The sequence below is a fragment of the Mytilus californianus genome, unplaced genomic scaffold, assembly GCF_021869535.1.
Source record: "Mytilus californianus isolate M0D057914Y unplaced genomic scaffold, xbMytCali1.0.p SCAF_6, whole genome shotgun sequence".
Taxonomy (NCBI): domain Eukaryota; kingdom Metazoa; phylum Mollusca; class Bivalvia; order Mytilida; family Mytilidae; genus Mytilus; species Mytilus californianus.
In genome coordinates this window covers 95,254,462-95,272,550 of record NW_026262712.1, presented here as the reverse complement: position 1 = coordinate 95,272,550, position 18,089 = coordinate 95,254,462, and the positions used below count along the sequence as shown (strand labels likewise).

The 18,089-nt window shown below is 32.7% G+C and overlaps 1 protein-coding gene across 8 annotated transcripts in view; it reads right to left on the bottom strand.

Moving 5' to 3' along the window:
• Positions 1 to 4,769: 4,769 nt before the first annotated feature.
• LOC127706543 (kinesin-like protein KIF27) overlaps positions 4,770 to 18,089 on the bottom strand; it is a 47,576-nt gene continuing 34,256 nt past the window's right edge. For all 8 annotated transcript variants that reach the window (XM_052211194.1, XM_052211196.1, XM_052211197.1 and 5 more), the window contains 12 exons: positions 17,222 to 17,321; positions 16,843 to 16,994; positions 16,272 to 16,368; positions 15,124 to 15,228; positions 14,431 to 14,645; positions 13,730 to 13,841; positions 13,304 to 13,441; positions 11,104 to 11,300; positions 10,550 to 10,653; positions 10,027 to 10,126; positions 9,421 to 9,623; positions 4,770 to 7,277 (listed from right to left, as the gene is read on the bottom strand). In XM_052211194.1, coding sequence (XP_052067154.1) covers positions 7,234 to 7,277; positions 9,421 to 9,623; positions 10,027 to 10,126; positions 10,550 to 10,653; positions 11,104 to 11,300; positions 13,304 to 13,441; positions 13,730 to 13,841; positions 14,431 to 14,645; positions 15,124 to 15,228; positions 16,272 to 16,368; positions 16,843 to 16,994; positions 17,222 to 17,321 — 1,567 coding nt within the window. In that variant the 3' untranslated portion in view covers positions 4,770 to 7,233. The remainder of the gene's footprint in view (positions 7,278 to 9,420; positions 9,624 to 10,026; positions 10,127 to 10,549; positions 10,654 to 11,103; positions 11,301 to 13,303; positions 13,442 to 13,729; positions 13,842 to 14,430; positions 14,646 to 15,123; positions 15,229 to 16,271; positions 16,369 to 16,842; positions 16,995 to 17,221; positions 17,322 to 18,089) is intronic.

Below are 18,089 nucleotides of genomic sequence, written 5' to 3'. Positions count from 1 at the left end.
GTTCGTTGTCGTTTACTTTTACAGAAATCTTCTTCTCTGAAACTACTAATCCAAATTTAACCAAACTTGGCCACAATCATCATTAGGGTATCTAGTTTAAAAAATGTGTCAAATGACCCCGCCTGCCAACCAAGATGGCCGACATGGCTAAAAATAGAACATAAGGGTAAAATGCAAGTTTTGTCTATGATCTTGAAAACCACTATAAATAGTGAAAATCTGAAAAGGGCAGAAATATTTGAAATGACGAGATCTACCCATTGTCCATTTACTTACAAACTGTCAGCCCACTTTTCTTTATAGGAGTTATTGCCCTTAAATGACAAATTTTCCTAACTTTTTAAATTTTTGCCTATTAATTAGAAAATTATAATAGAGAGAGAGAAACTTTATGCAGAAAAAATGATCATCAAGATAAGTTCTACAAATTAGTCAACATCGTTTAAGTCATCTGATGACCCTTTATTGGAGTTGTTCTCTTTAATAATGATTTTTATAATTTTTTTGCTTTGTTGCCTACTATCTGAAAAACTATATTAAATAGAAACTTAAATAAGCAAAAATGATCAACAAGTTTAAATCAATAAAAGGACAGAGTTCCAATGTCCCCTGCATTGCACATATTTTATATTTCCAAGGGGCATAACTGTTTTAAAAAACTTGATCGTCCACCACTAGAGAACTTGTTCGAGATAAAGCTGATATTAACCTATAGTATAAGTTATATAAAAATCTGGCAAGAATTGTACCCGTGAGAGCGCTAACAAGTCCATTTTCCAGAAATTTAATATTTCCAAGGGGCATAACTCTTTAAAAAAAAGTCGATCTTCCACCATTATAGAACTTGTCCGAGATATTGCCGATATTAACCTATAGTATAAGTTTTATAAAAATCTGGCAAGATTTGTACCTGTGAGAGCGGTAACAAGGCCATTTTCCATAAATTTAATATTTCCAAGGGGCATAATTCTTTTAATAAAAGTTGATCGGCCACCATAATAGAACTTGTCCGATATATTGCTGATATTAACCTATACTGTAAGTTTTATAAAAATCTGGCAAGAATTGTACCTGTGAGAGCGCTAACGAGGCCATTTTCCATAAATTTAATATTTCCAAGGGGCATAACTCTTTAAAAAAAGTTGATCGTTCACCATTATAGAACTTGTCCGAGATATTGCTGATATAAACCTATAGTATAAGTTTTATAAAAATCTGCCAAGAATTGTACCTGTGAGAGCGGTATTTCCATGTCCCCCGCAAAGCGTTACCCGGGGGACAACAAAGAAGAGACTTTTGTCATGAATTCTATTCTATTCCACAAAGATGGAGAGTATCCATTGTTGAAGATGCACATAGACCCAGGTGATCAACACAGGCTCTTTAGAGCCTCTAGTTTTTTATAACTGCAGAAGATTGTAACAGTTAAAATAAACAAATATCTGAATTTTATTTGATACTATCCACTCACTGTTTGAATCATCTTTGGTTGTGCAGATATCTATTGTCCCTCTCTTCAATGTCCATATCAATAAATACAGTAAATTAAGATTATTACCCGAGGGAAACATCTCAAATATGTAACCCAACTTATTTAGTTTTACGTCTTGGGAGACAAAATAAACTGCTTCACTGAGCGCAGCTGGATACACCCGCAGAGGTCCAACCCTGAACAGTTGGGGCAAAAATGGACACAATATTCAAACTTGATACGGGTCTGAATTTGGATTGTAATTAAATATTTGACATATTATAGGTTTCTGAATAAATGTAGTTTAGAACTTGAAATTGGTTATATGATTGAATTTATATTCAATTAAAGATTTCTTGCTGTTGTGCAATACACTATGCTGTTGCGCAATACTTAGTAAATCTGTTGTCAGACTATAAACAAATAAAATTTATTATAAAATTCTAAAGGGAGCTTACATCAATAGATATAATCAATTCACCAAAGTTTCATAAGAATTGCTGAAAGCATTTTTGAGTTATTGTCTGAAAAATGGAAAATCCCCCCTTTTTTAATGAATAAAACCCCATAACTCAGAAATGTAAAATCTAAAATTTATAAAATTCTAAAGGGAGCTTACATCAATAGATATCAACAATTCATCAAAGTTTCATGAGAACTGCTGAAATCATTTTTGAGTTATTGTCCGAAAACTGGAAATCCCCCTTTTTTTATGAATAAAACCCCGTAACTTGGAAACGTAAAATCTAAAATTTATAAAAATCAAAAAGGAGCTCATGTCAATAGATATAAACAATTAACCAAAATTTCTTGCAAGTTGGTGAAAGCATTCTTGAGTTATTGTCCGAGAACTGGAAAATCCCCCTTTTTTTAATGAATAAAACCCCACAACCCCATAAATAAAATGCTCCGCTGGGGTGCAGCTTGATAAGACCGCAGAGGTCGAACCCTGAACAGTTGGGGCAAGTATGGACACAACATTCAAGCTTGATACAGCACTGAATTTGGATTGTGATTAAATATTTGACACAGCATAGGTTTCTGACACAGAATGAATGTGGTCTAAGAACTTAAAAATTTTTAATTTACCTATTCAAACTATATCATTATTATTTGCTTTTATATATAAATCAGAAATAACCAATTTAAAATGGAAAATTTTAAAGAAAAAAAAAATCCCTCCACTAAATTTTTTGAACCCCATTATGATTCATCACCCCCAAACACAATCCCAGCCTTCCCTTTGTGGTATGGTACCTTGCAGTACAATTTCAGAGAGATCCATACACTTGAACACAAGTTATTGTCTGGAAACTAGAAAAATGCTTGTTTTTAGGCCCCTTTTTGGCCCCAAATTCCTAATGTTTAGGGCAATTACCCTGAAACTCAAACCCAGCTTTCCTTTTGCGATATGGAACCTTGTAGTACAATTTCATAAAGATCCATACACTTACACACAAGTTATTGTCCTGAAACTAGAAAAATGCTTGTTTTTTGCCCCTTTTTGGCCCCTAATTCCTAAAATTTTGAGGCAATTACCCCCAAACTCAATCCCAGCCTTCCCTTTGTGGTATGGTACCTTGCAGTACAATTTCAGAGAGATCCATACACTTGAACACAAGTTATTGTCTGGAAACTAGAAAAATGCTTGTTTTTAGGCCCCTTTTTTGGCCCCAAATTCCTAAATGTTAAGGGCAATTACCCCCAAACTCAAACCCAGCTTTCCTTTTGTGATATGGAACCTTGTAGTACAATTTCATAAAGATCCATACACTTACACACAAGTTATTGTCCTGAAACTAGAAAAAATGCTTGTTTTTTGCCCCTTTTTGGCCCCTAATTCCTAAAATTTTGAGGCAATTACCCCCAAAATCAATCCCAGCATTCCCTTTGTGGTATGGTACCTTGCAGTACAATTTCAGAGAGATCCATACACTTGAACAGAAGTTATTGTCTGGAAACTAGAAAAATGCTATTTTTGGCCCCTTATTCCTCAACGTTTAGGGCAATTACCCCCAAACTCAATTCCAGCTTTCCCTTTGTGATATGGAACCTTGTAGTTCAATTTCAGAAAAATCCATATACTTACACACAAGTTATTATCATGAAACTAGAAAAATGCTTGTTTTTTGCCCCTTTTTTGGCCCCTTATTCCTAAAATTTTGCGGCAATTACCCCCAAAATCAATCCCAGCATTCCCTTTGTGATATGGAACCTTGTGGTACAATGTCAGAGAGATCCATACACTAACACACAAGTTATGTCTGGAAGTTACAAAAATGCTTATTTTTGGCCCCTTTTTGGCCCCTAATTCCTTAACTGTTGGTACCATAACCCCAAAACCCGCCAACGTCATACCAATATACGACCAAAAAATTTTAATTTTTGCGGTCGTATAAAAACGAAAGGGAGCTCACATTAATAGATATAAACAATTCACCAAAGTTTTATGCACATTGGTTAAAGCGTTTTTAAGTTAATGTCAGACATGTTGACGACGGACGGACGGACGGACAGACGGACGAGCAGACGGACAGAGGTATACCATAATACGTCCCGTAAACAGGCGTATAAAAAAAGTCCATAAGTTTTTAATTCTCTGAAACTCAAAATGTACTAAGCTTTTCTATATCTAGGTCCAACTATACCTTTTAACTTTACCGGTTTCACAGATAAGTCTGTACTCAGAACAATCACTGCCATTTTTGCCAAAAGCTTATGAACCTTGAAAAAATTTCATACACATTTCAAATCAAAAAGTTATATTTTATAAATGTTAACATAGGGAAAGCATGTAAGTATACTTAATTAAAATTCAATCCATTGTCTTCACTTTTTACTTCTTCATTTTACTGGCAAATTACAATGTCATGTGATTGCTTTTTTTTTGTAATTTTGATAGTATAATACAAATGTTAAAATTAAAATGGCAATATTTAAACATGTTAACTATGCAAATCATTCAAAATCAATAAACCATAACATAAGGTGCAGGGCCGAATATCCTCCATGGAAATGAGAAATGCCAATGCATAAGTGGTTCCCTTTAAACTGACCTACTTTCAAACTAATACATTGCAGCCACAGCCAGAAACAGCAGGTTTTCGACTTCATTGAAGCGAGGCAAAATGGTGTTTAATACTTTCTGCAAGTAATTAACACATCTCTTTTGGTTCATTTATATGACTTCAATTCAGAATTCTGTCCCATCTTAAAATCCATAGTTGTAACAGAAAATGGTAAAAAAAACACTACCTTCTTGATTTAAAGAGTAGATCGATAAAGAGTAACAATAGAGTAGTTTTTAGTTTTTATTTTTCATCATTAAGTAAAATGATTGACACAACCCTGATACTACATCATGTGAAAAAAATAAATATCACATCTAAATATTATATCACAAACAAACAAACTGGTCCCTTGTATCAACATAAATGGTTATGAAAACAAGAATGAGGTTTTAACATATGGAATGTTTGTTAATAAAGAAATATACCAACCACACTGGAACATTAAGGAGCAAATTAATAAACTGAACTAACAAATTGATAACAGACAACTTGTAAAAGTATGCCACAATAAGAGGAGAATTTCATTGGTTGGCATTATAACTATTCCTGTGAATGAATGTCGAGATTCAAATAATGGACGTAATTTGCAAGGCTAACATAAGAGAATGAAATAGGAACTGCCTAAATACACATGTTATAATTCTAAAATTAAAGGATTTAAATAAATTTCTTAAACAAATAATTCTGAAAATGATACTATGACCAAAATCTGGTTCAAAATTTTAAACTCCATTGGACGGAAGTTAAATCACATGGAAGAAAGGTTTTTATAAAAATAAACAACAAAGACTTCATTCATCCTATCCAGTTTGTACAATATATAAAGCAACTAACAAACATAAATAAAATACAGTATCAGTATCTAATAAAATCTGACAAACAATAAAGGTGGTATGCAGCAATCTAATGCTAAATTATATGTCACAAGGTTAAAATGATATGAACATTAAGTATACTTGGTGATATTTTGTGGTTTGATTAGAGGCTTCAGATAAAGTACACTGTGGTATATGAAGTATTTATGTAAAATACTGGTTTAACACATGTAAGGTGGTATGGAAATATAAAGTAGAAATATAAGATTTTTTATAAAGTTTACCTCATGCTTCTTAAAAAAAAATAATGACAAGAAGTATATTTCACAGTGCTTATGGTTTTTGTAAAATTCTCTCTTTTTGTAAATATTACTTACTTAGTTCTTGCTATGCCTGATGGCACAAACAGCAAGTTTTTTAAATATAAGAAAGAGAAAAATAGTTATGTGAACAGAAAGAACATTAGATTATAAAATAAAACATGTAAGAAATTTTTTATTAATTACTCTAAAAAGGAAAAAAAAAAGGAAAAAATTATCATAATTTTTGTATCAAAAAAGGTAAATTCATTCAAGATGCAGTACAACCTATAATTCATTAAATTTTCTGAGTTAACTCCCCTCATACACAACCCTTTCATGTTTTTTCTTGGTTAATAAATCAAGTTTCTGAGTTTAAAGGATCTTATCATCAGATAAAATAATATAAAGTCTTTTTAACAAAAATTCATGCAAATAAATTGATTCTTTATATTCAAGTCTGCTACAATAAAAATTTGTGACAGCATTTGTTGTCCAAGATGGCTGCTGTTGCCGTAAGAACGAATTCAGAGTTCTTCTTTATAATATTTCTTAAGAAGTTTTGAGATTTTGATTTGACATAAAAATTGTAGTTCGAAGACAAAACAAAGATAGTCTTGATTAAATAATAATATACCATATAGGACCAATGTCTTAACCCATTAGCACTACTTGTTTTATAAACTTTATCTATTTGACACTTAAAAGGGATTAAATATATCATTTACAATATAAAATTATTTTGTAAATCAGTGGTTAGACTAATATACTTGGTACACAGTAACTAAGGTGGGATAACTCTTGATTACCTTAAATCTTTGGATCTTTAAATACATTAAAAACAGAGCATAAACAAGTGCAACACTGTACATATATATGTTGACTTCTAACATAAGTAAACCATTCAATGGGACTTATCATAAAAATTCATGTAAATAAATAAAATTCTGTCATTGTTTCAGTTTTTAAAACTCTGTAACAATACATGTATATTGCACATCACACATAAATATTTGTCTGAGTATGATTACTACAATGAAAGCTGGCAATGATATTAAGTACGAGGCAGCCGAATCATGAAAGTACACCTTTTATAATTTTCTGTGCAAATTAAATAACTAAACTTCATCTCTGTTTAACACATGTTTGCTACATTATACATGTACTACAGATCTCAAAATTGATCTTAAAAATGTGTGAGAAAATATTGATCATATGTTAAATAATCTTATATAGAAGTCACTTTGGCTCACAGAAACCATAGCATTTACAAACACACTCAATGCACATTGTGACATCTTTGTTGCTGACCCAATGTTCTCTCAAGTCTATATATCTTGATTGATATCAACCTTGTCCTAAAATTGTTGTTCTCTAGCTTAACATAGATTTTTGCATCTAGCTATGTACAATTTAACAAGCATTTCCATCAGTCAGCTGAATTGTAGGAACCAGTGACAATCATTGACATTGTGATGTAACAGCAGGCAGCCAATCAAAAAGCACCACATCACAAGTGAACACATTGGTAGGAATTCTTGTATCCTTGCCCTATACAAAATAGTCCTATATACAAATCATCCCCAGGGGTTACTATTCCCTAATCCTCCATCAAGTGAATCTGTAAAAAAAAGATAGAGCACTCTGATTTATATTTTTCATCATTAAATTAAGTCACAACCAATTCATTTTATACTGTGTATTGATTATTTTTGTAGGTATTGATTTTTGTAGGTACTATTTTTTGTAGGTATTAATTTTTGCTGATTTTATTGATAAAGGTGAACCACAACTTTAAAGTGTTTTAAATAATACAAACCTTTTTAAAGTGTTGAATACAAAATTTGTAAATTCCACAAAATCAGGTAGCCACAAAATACAATTTTTCCTCAATCCAAAATAAAACAAGTGAAACTGTGAGCTACTGCTCACTGATGATACCCCCTCCACAACTGGATAATTGTAATAGTGTAAAAATATGTAAGTGTTCGGTAAACAAGAAGTTGTTGAGTGATGAATCTGAAAACGCATCACACGTATAGCTGACTTATATATAAACCCTGAAACCAAATTTCAGAAATCCTTATGATGTAGTTCCTGAGGAAGCTGCGACGAAATATATTCATGGGACGGATGGACGGACTGACGGACGGATGGATGGACAGACGGACGGACAGACAGAGGTAAAACAGTATACCCCCACTTTTTTAAAGCAGGGGTATAATAATTAATTCACAGTACCATTTATGCAATAAATGATTAAAAATTCTCAGTAGATCTATTCTGTACTTGTCCTTTAAATCAAAGTTACAAATCACAGGTGCATAGTGGATTGTAAAAGTATTGTCTATTTTTAAGCCCACACTTGGTTATAGAACTTCACTTATTTATACATATTTGGCTGGACCTTTATAATCAGAAGATTCCAGACGCAGATATATCCAGAATAATGCATTAAATACATAAAGATTCTAACATTAAATTAAAAATGTAACTGTCTAAACAAGAGAATTATCCTATTGCACAATCATTTCTCTTAATTACTTATTAGGATGTGTAGGCAAACTTGATCTTTCTTTTTCAATGATCTGTAAGAATATTCAGGGTCGTAACTAGGCATCGGAAACAGACAAGGCAGGGGTCTTCAGTCCGCCGACCGAGACCCCAGGTAAATAGGGGGTAAAGCCCCATGTCTGAAAATTGTAATATTAAGGTCCGATATAAAACTTGTTATACATCCGTATTTGTTTCATATTTACCGTATGAAGAACTGCAGTAGGCTATCAGAGCCGGCTGCCAGATACTTGCCTCGAATTTTGTACCATCAAACATGTATCCATTTACAGTAGGATACTGTAGAACCTAGTCACTGTCTGTAAATGCTAGTTTGACCTTTCTTGTGCCAGTAAGATCCCATTGTTTGAGAACAGCTTCTGTGTTCACTTGCCCAACATTGTCCGTACGATGGACGGGAAGTATGGCTAAATCATCTGTCATCGGTCATTGTTGACCTGCACCATTTCTTAAAACTTCGAAGGGCAGAAAAAGATCTCCAACACGATAATATCTCCAAGGAAACCAAAATCTCTGACGGTCGAACTTGCAGAACCAAATGCCGGTTTACTGGCAATGGTTATCAAACAGAAATAAAAGTGCAAAACCTGCACCTCAACATTAATTTCTATTTGAAGTATGTATTACTTAATTCTTGATATGAAAATGCAAGGATGTTTTCTACCTCTGCATGCCTAGCTTTCTCTATTTTCTTTCATTTTCTTCTTATTATGTTTTTTTGCCAGAAAATCTCACGAGGCAATTGCCTTGTCTGCCTCAACGGTAGTTACGGCCCTGATATTGTGTTTTTTGTATGTAACATCATTAGGCAATGTTGCCTTTTTTCTCCTGTGAGTCACAATATTGAAATAAGAGGAAACCAAAAAATTTTCACGTCATAATTGAATTTTAACTACTGAAAAACTGAGATCAAAGAACCCTATGAAAAACGAAATTTGTAAATTTTGTTTTCAAGGAAATGCCTCTGTTACTTGAACTCGAGATGTCATCTGTCTATACTGATAGAGACTGATTAGAAATTCATTATTAGAGTTAACTTAATGTCTGTCAACAGATTACTGGCAAAATAACATGGACATCCAATTCAGAATCAGATTATAATTATTGTATTACAAACCGAATTCAGGGAATGAAGTTTAAACATTTTAAAACATTTGTAAGCACATTTTAATTTGACTAGATTACAGTACCTTGTGGGGGAGGGGATCCAATACTGTGGCGACCTTGACTCAGATTTGACCTTCTTAGGGCAAGTTCTGTATCAGGAATTTGTCGTAAATCTTTACGAGACAGTTTTACTGGAGTTACTGTGGTTGAGACATTGGCCCCTGATTTGGCAGAACTTGGTCTGGAATTCTGTTTCTCACTTCTAGCACTAAGTAGTCTTGGTTCTCTAAAATGATAATGCAATAAACAATTATTCTTTATGCTCCCATAAAAATCTAGATTGTTATTTTTCATGATGATCTTTACTTGTTGTACATTCACTAACTGACTGGCTTTTCAAATTCACTAATGTGTCAAAAAAGTTTTCCTTTGACACAAGATAGGGCTTAATGATGGCATCACTCGCCCAAATAACTACTGAAATATTGAAAATATCTTACCAAGCTGGTTCCCTGTTTCAGGTGTGGTTACTTGAGGCACCAGCAGCATGGTTTGGCTCACTATTGAAGGTACTGATGAAATTCTAATATCTTACCTGTTTACCCTGCTTCCTATATGATTACTGAAGATACCAGTATCATGGTCTGACTCACTGATAAAAGTATAACTTTTTATATCTAATATCTTACCTGTTTGGTTCCCTGCTTCCTATATGATTACTTGAGGCACCAGCAGCATGGTCTGTCTCATTAATTGAACTCTGGACAGAACTTCTTATATCAAGATCATCTGAAATAATGAATGAATTCCTGAATGAAATATTGTTATGAGACACTATCAAAGGAGAAAATTAAAAAAAATCATTAATACTCAATTTGCTGCATCAAAACTGGTTTCTAAATAAACTATTCTGTTTTTCACATATAGTGAATTAACCAAATAAAAACTTACAATTTTTCTGGATACGTTTACTTATTTCTTGTAAATCTGGGACTAGTTTTACATATTCTAAAGTCAGTGAACACAAGATTTATCAAATTTTAAAAACATTCATAATTTGCATATTCTGCAAAAAATTACTGGACCATTTTCATTATTGAAACATGACCAACACAAATAAAAAGTTTAAAATGACATAAGTGTTTTGAAGATCAATGCAATAAAGTTTAACTTGAAATTCAATTCACTAATCCTTATATCAGATGACTATACCTTGATGTGGAAGAGCCCCAGATGCCTCTAGTTCTCTTAACCTTTTCTTTAACTCTCTACTGGTCTTTTTGTAGTAATATAATTCCTTCTCTAGTCTTTGCATTCTGAAAATGAGAATAAATCATACTGAAGAAATGAAATAATTACTGTAATATAATATAAGTTTTGATAATGACAATACTAATAATACATGTGGACTTTAATAAAAATTTGACATTCTCTTTATTTTTCCTGAAACTGGTCCCTTGATTTGATTAAATTGTCTGAATTCCTTGGATTTAGTAAGACTGTACTCTTCAATCAGAAATCCCCTAATTAAGCACCTTGTCAAACATTAGTCCCTACATTCAACAGCGTTTGTTTTTCTAAGACCTTTGGGTCAAAACACTTAACTCTGGTCTAAAATGGACCCTGGACTGGATAAAACTTTTTTTTTATCAATTTGAGGTCCAAACTCCGCTTCGTTCAAAGTTTTACACTGGACTCAGTAAAAATTACCTTTCTTCAAACCTCCATTTTATCCAACATTGGACCATGGAGTCTGTAAAACTTACTTTTCATCAATTTCAGGTCCAAATCCTCCACTATTACCAACATTTGTCCCAGAATCAGCCAACTGTCTCATCAACATTTGTATTTTCTGTTCATATTCCCGTGTCTGTTTGGTAATCCTACGATCGACCTCCACTGCTGACCTCTGTAATGCTGCCTCTAATTCACGGATTAACCTCTCTTGCTCATCTTGTTTCACCTAGATAATCATTTGTATGATGTTAATAAATACAACATTAGGAATGACAAAAGAAAAAAGGTCACCACCACTTTAAAGGGTGGCAGTGCTAATAGAGCATTGTAGTAAGAATGCAATACTAATTACTGGTACTGTACAAACTTATGCTATCAAAAACATTGAATATACGTCTTATTCACTGTCAATAATCAAAGCACATGAAATGCTTGCAGGAATATAACTGCTTAATAAATGTATCTAACATTACCCTGATTCCAAATGAAAGCCTAAAATAGATTTTCGAAAGCTGAAATTATACATATAACTATTGTAAAGCTATAGGGGGCCTCAGTGGCTGAGTGGTCTCAGTAGTTCATCTAATGTATCACTAGCCTGTCAACACTGAGGTTGTGAGTTTGAATCCCGCAAGTGGCAGGTGCTGTTGACTCAAATCTTAATTGACAAGGATTGTCAGTTTTTCTGCTTGAGGTCACTGGTTCTCTCTAGACTCTCCAGCTTCCTCCAATAATAATAAAATGCTCCGCTGGGCGCAGCTTGATACGACCGCAGAGGTCGAACCCTGAACAGTTGGGGCAAGTATGGACACAACATTCAAGCTTGATACAGCACTGAATTTGGATTGTGATTAAATATTTGACACAGCATAGGTTTCTCACACAGAATGAATGTGGTCAAAGAACTTAAAAAATTTTAATTTACCTATTCAAACCATATCATTATTATTTGCTTTTATAAATAAATCAGAAATAACCAATTTAAAATGGAAAATTTTAAAGAAAAAAAGGAACCCCCCCCCCTCCCCCAATTTTTTGAACCCCCTTATAATTCATCACCCCCAAACTCAATCCCAGCCTTCCCTTTGTGGTATGGTACCTTGCAGTACAATTTCAGAGAGATCCATACACTTGAACACAAGTTATTGTCTGGAAACTAGAAAAATGCTTGTTTTTTGGCCCCAAATTCCTAAACGTTTAGGGCAATTACCCCCAAACTCAAACCCAGCTTTCCCTTTGTGATATGGAACCTTGTAGTACAATTTCATAAAGATCCATACACTTACACAAAAGTTATTGTCCTGAAACTAGAAAAATGCATGTTTTTGGCCCCTAATTCCTAAAATTTTGAGGCAATTACCCCCAAAATCAATCCAAGCATTCCCTTTGTGATATGGAACCTTGCAGTACAATTTCAGAGAAATCTACAACACTTGAACACAAGTTATTGTCTGGAAACTAGAAAAATGCTATTTTTGGCCCCTTTTTGGCCCCTTATTCCTAAACGTTTTGGGCAATTACCCCCAAACTCAAACCCAGCTTTCCCTTTGTGATATGGAACCTTGTAGTACAAATTCAGAAAGATCCATGGACTTACACACAAGTTATTGTCATGAAACTAGAAAAATGCTTGTTTTTTGCCCCTTTTTTGGCCCCTAATTCCTAAAATTGTGAGGCAATTATCCCCAAAATCAATCCAAGCATTCCCTTTGTGATATGGAACCTTGTGGTACAATGTCAGAGAGATCCATACACTAACACACAAGTTATGTCTGGAAGTTACAAAAATGCTTATTTTTGGCCCCTTATTCCTTAACTGTTGGTACCATAACCCCCAAAATCAATCCCCACCTTCCTTTTGTGGTATTGAACCTTATGGTAAAATTTCATAGAGATCCATTCACTTAAACTAAAGTTAGAGTGCGAAAACCAATGTGTCTTCCGACGACGACGCCAACGTCATACCAATATAAGACCGCATAAAAACTGACCACCACAATATAGCCAATAGTGCTGAAAGTGTTGTTTAACACCAACAATCAATCAATCAGTATTAAGCTATATTATTGAAGGACTGTTTCATTGGAATAACAATTTACTTAAATGTGAAATCATATTTGAAAGATAAACATGCTTTAATCAAAACGTTCCACTCAATGAAACAAGTGTTCAGTTTCGACAAGTTCGCCTGATTTACATAGAGAGACTTTTTGTTTAATATTTACAAACCTCCATTTCACTACAGTGAAGATTAAGCCTCCTCTCTGCATCCTTACATGCTACGACTTTATTGAAATATTTCATCATCAGAGCTCTGGTTTCTGTAGTGGTCAAGGAATTCAATTTATTCATCACATGGTCCTCACTCTATAAAAATATAAAGAATGATTTTTTTTTTTAAATTATTCCTTCCACTATCATTTAACAAAAAATGTATCACTTTCTATTCAAGAAATAAAATACAAATTCTTTGTAAGATACTATATCAAAATGCTATTGAGTAAGCAAGGCCCTGAAGATTAAATTTGATTCACAAATCTAAAAATAAATTGTGATGGGAAGACAAACCTTAACATGACTAAAATTCTACTTAATCTAAAACAAATCTTTAATAAAGCTGAGCATGATAAAGGTTCTAATTAATATAAGACAAACCTTAGACAAAATCTGTGAATGACGAAGTTCTAATTGACGGCTATTTATAGCATCTGTTTTATATTCTATTGCTGCATCTAATGCATCAATACCTTCATCCAGTTCTATAATCCTATAATGACAAAAATAAAAACCATATTATTGTTAAACACAGTAATGAATTTTGATTTCAGAAACATTTAAAGACTTTTTTAGTTCTTCTATGAATGAATTTGCTTTAAGTCCACTTTTCAAACTAGGCAATTATATTTGATTAATAATAATATGCTGCAGGTTGTACTAAAAGATTTGGATACTGAAGTTATACATGAAACTTTTTGCCTTTATGAAAGCAGTACAATCCAAGGCTCAGGAAATGCCCATATTTGCCAGTAACTGCAAAACCACAAAAACAAACAAATTTCCAAAGGAACATTACAGCTACAGTTCCTCAGCTAATTTGGCAGTTGTGACTAATTAAAAATACAAATGACTAAAATTGAATATAAATTTGAATTTTAAAATTTACCAAGGTCAGACATTTTCAATGCCTATTTTGGCCAGAAATTACTGAAATTGCCTGAAAAAAATTCCAAACCCTTGGTACAATACAATATATTTTATAAATAATCCATTTAATTGATGTATAACTTGTTACAGTAATTATAATATTTCATACATCGCTATACATTAATTTTATATTTTTACACGGAAGTTCTAACCTCCTTTCTTCCTGTCCTGACAACAGTCTTCCCTCCCTCAGTTTATTCTCAAGGACAGTTCTCTGTCTCGCCAGCTTGTCTCTCCCTTCTTGGAATTTTGACATTTCCTCTTTTACAAACTGCTGCTGTTCTGTTGGTGTCTTGGATAATTCAGATGTCTTCTCTTCAAGACGTTTATCTAATGTGTCTAACTTCATAGACACTGATAAAATATTCTGTAAAAGAATGCACAACCAAATGCACAATCTGTAGATAATATATATATATAACATTTTACACAAGAATGCACTCATATATGCACTACATGTAGATACTGAATAGATAAACTATTTTATAAATAAAAAAGAAAAATATTCTTTAATACTTTTTTCTTAAATATGCTGTTAAATAAAGTTTTCTGAAACAACATTGTTAAGTAATAAATTTCCTGTATATTGTTTAATAAAAATAATAATAAAAACAAATGATATTGAATTCTATTCAATTTTTTGGAATAATAATCATTTAGAATACTGTACGTAAAATACAAATTCAATATAAAAAGTCATTTAATTTAGAAATTAAAACTTTCTTACTTTATAAACAAGAATGATATATAGATTTACATTACTAAAATCAATCCATCTACATGCTATAAATTGCTTAAAAATTACAAAAAAAAGCTTTCTGGCAAAATAAAGCTACTAATGTTACCTTATTTATGATCTGACTAGATCTCATTCTCCTGAATTCTATTTCACTTTTCTCAGCCAACATGGCCTCTTTCTTAGCAACTATTGTCTCTCTCTTTTTGAGTTCCTAAAAATAAATATTCCATGCATTAGCCATATCCTGTATACCTTTAAAAATATTCTTCAAAAATGTTAATATGAAGTTCTCCATTTTTGTTATTGTCTACACACTAATAATGTTATTGTGTTTTGTGACCAACCATAGAAGACCCTTACAGGTAGTCAAGGTTGTTTAAAACCTTCATAATAGTAATAGTAGTTGTTTTTTGTTTATTGATATTTATTTAATAACTATTGAATTTCTATAATTCCCATGAAATCCCCATATTAATTACTATAAACTGTTGACACAGAGATATGTCTTGCATTTTGTAATGTTGATAGTATAATGCAAATGTTGAAATTAGAATGGCAATATTTAAACATGTGAACTATGCAAATCATTCAAAGTCAATGAACCATGACTGAAGGTGCTGACCCAAATACCTCCACAGAAATAAGAAATGCCCATATTTATAAACCTGCATACCAAATACCCTTGACTTATCATAAGTGGTTCCCTTTAAAAAAATCTAAACACAAACTTTAACTTGTAAACCATGTAAAGTTTCAAAATCAATAAACCATGATGAGGGTTTGGGCCTGGAAATGAGACTTGAAAATGCCAAAACATCTGCATACCAAATATCACTGACTTGGTTCATCTAGAACTGATCATATCACAAACTTTAACATGTAACTATGCAAAATATTCAGTCAATAGACCATGACTGAGGGGGCGAGGCCAAAAACCTGAATGGAAATGAGATGTGCTAATGCTAATACATCTCCATACAAATATCATTGACCTACCACTAATGGTTCCATTTAAACTGACTTAATCACAAACTAATACATGCAAACTAAGCAAAAGTTTGGCCAAATAATCTCATGGAAATGAGATGTGCCACGGCTAATACAACTTCAAACCAAATATCATTGACCTACCACCAGTGGTTCTCACTAAACTGACCTAATCACAAGCTAATAAATTGTTGACGCTACTGTCAGAAACAGCACACCTAAGTCTCACTTTTTCGACTTCGTTGACGCAAGACAACAAGAACTTACTTCTTGTAGTTCCTCCATTTGTCTTTTCTGCTGTAAGACTTTCTCCACTTCATTGTCTAACCATTTCTTCTGATCTTCTATCTTATCATGATCTTCACTGTAATAAATAAACATAAACTAAAATGTTTGATCCATGCTGTAATAAATAAACATTCGCTAAAATGTAGTCTGCCTAAACACCTAGGTTTCGTCTTACTCAAATGGATATGAATTTTTTCCATGTTCTAATCAGACTAATTATTTTTTCCTTCTTTTCGTTGTTCAGAATGTTTGGTCATGAGCAAAAAAGATGAAGTTCAAGTGTGAAAAGCATTTTGTTCGCAATGAATTATTTCTCAGTAATTATTTGTCTATTTCTAATAGTGCACCGTTTAAATATCTGGTTAATTTCAAGTAATTCTATTTATATGTATATGACATAAACATAAAATACAAAACTGAATTCATCATTGCCAGGTTTTTTCTTGATAACCAGAATTTTTGGATACATCTTTTTAAGGTCCAAGCATTTACCTTTCAAATTATAATCTACCATACGTAAATTTCCTGGCAAACATTGTTTCTGACTTACATGTTGATAGGTGGCAGTGATGATCCTCCCCCACTTCTTAACTTTCTTTGAACAGCTGCTATTTCTTCATTCTTTCGTTTCAATATTTTCTGTTGTTGTTCATTCTTTATCTCCAGTTCCTTGACTTTTTGTGTTTCCTTCTGCATCTCTCTCTACAGGGTAAAAAGATACTTTAATATAAATAATGATCAAGAGAAAGCTACAATTTTCAAATCTTCCAAGAATTAATATATCATACTTAAATACAATTACCTATGTGGTGATTCCAGACATAAAGGTTATTAAAGGTCAGCCTATAAAACTTCATTAACTGTCCAGACAGTGATGTTCAATTTTGTATAGAAACGGACAAGAAAATTAAATGAAATATGATAGTCACCTCTAATTTGAGTTTCCTTTCAGATTCATCTTTTAACTTCTTTGTCACATGTTCCTTTGTTTGCTTCATTCTGTCAACAGCCAGCTCTAGATCTTGTATTCTAAAAGTATAAATAAAGTGGTTATGTTTTGTTTAAAAGTAAAGAATTGGAGATTCTTGAGGGTTCAATTTTAATCATTTTCATTCTCTTTGGATTCATTGAAATAAACACTAAATGGATTTGTAATATAAATGATCATTTGATCACTAAAAAATACCAAGATGTTAGTCCAAAATTTAAGTAAACTTCAGATTTTCTCTGCAAACCTCTTCAACAGCATGTATTAAGTATATTTTAAGTAGAATGTAGATATATGTCATACTAATGTAAAATAAAATGCTCCGCTGGGGCGCAGCTTGATACGAACGCAGAGGTCGAACCCTGAACAGTTGGGGCAAGTATGGACACAACATTCAAGCTTGATACAGCACTGAATTTGGATTGTAATTAAATATTTGACACACAGAATGAATTTGGTCTAAGAACTTAAAAATTTTTAATTTACCTATTCAAACCATATCATTATTATTTCCTTTTATATATAAATCAGAAATAACCAATTTAAAATGGAAAATTTTAAAGAAAAAAAGGGAAAAAAAATCCCCCCCCCCAAATTTTTTGAACCCCCTTATGATTCATCACCCCCAAACTCAATCCCAGCTTTCCCTTTGTGATATGGAAACTAGAAAAATGCTTGTTTTTTGGCCCCTTTTTGACCCCAAATTCCTAAACGATTAGTGCAATTACTCCCAAACTCAAACCCAGCTTTCCCTTTGTGATATGGGACCTTGCATTACAATTTCTTAAAGATCCATACACTTACACACA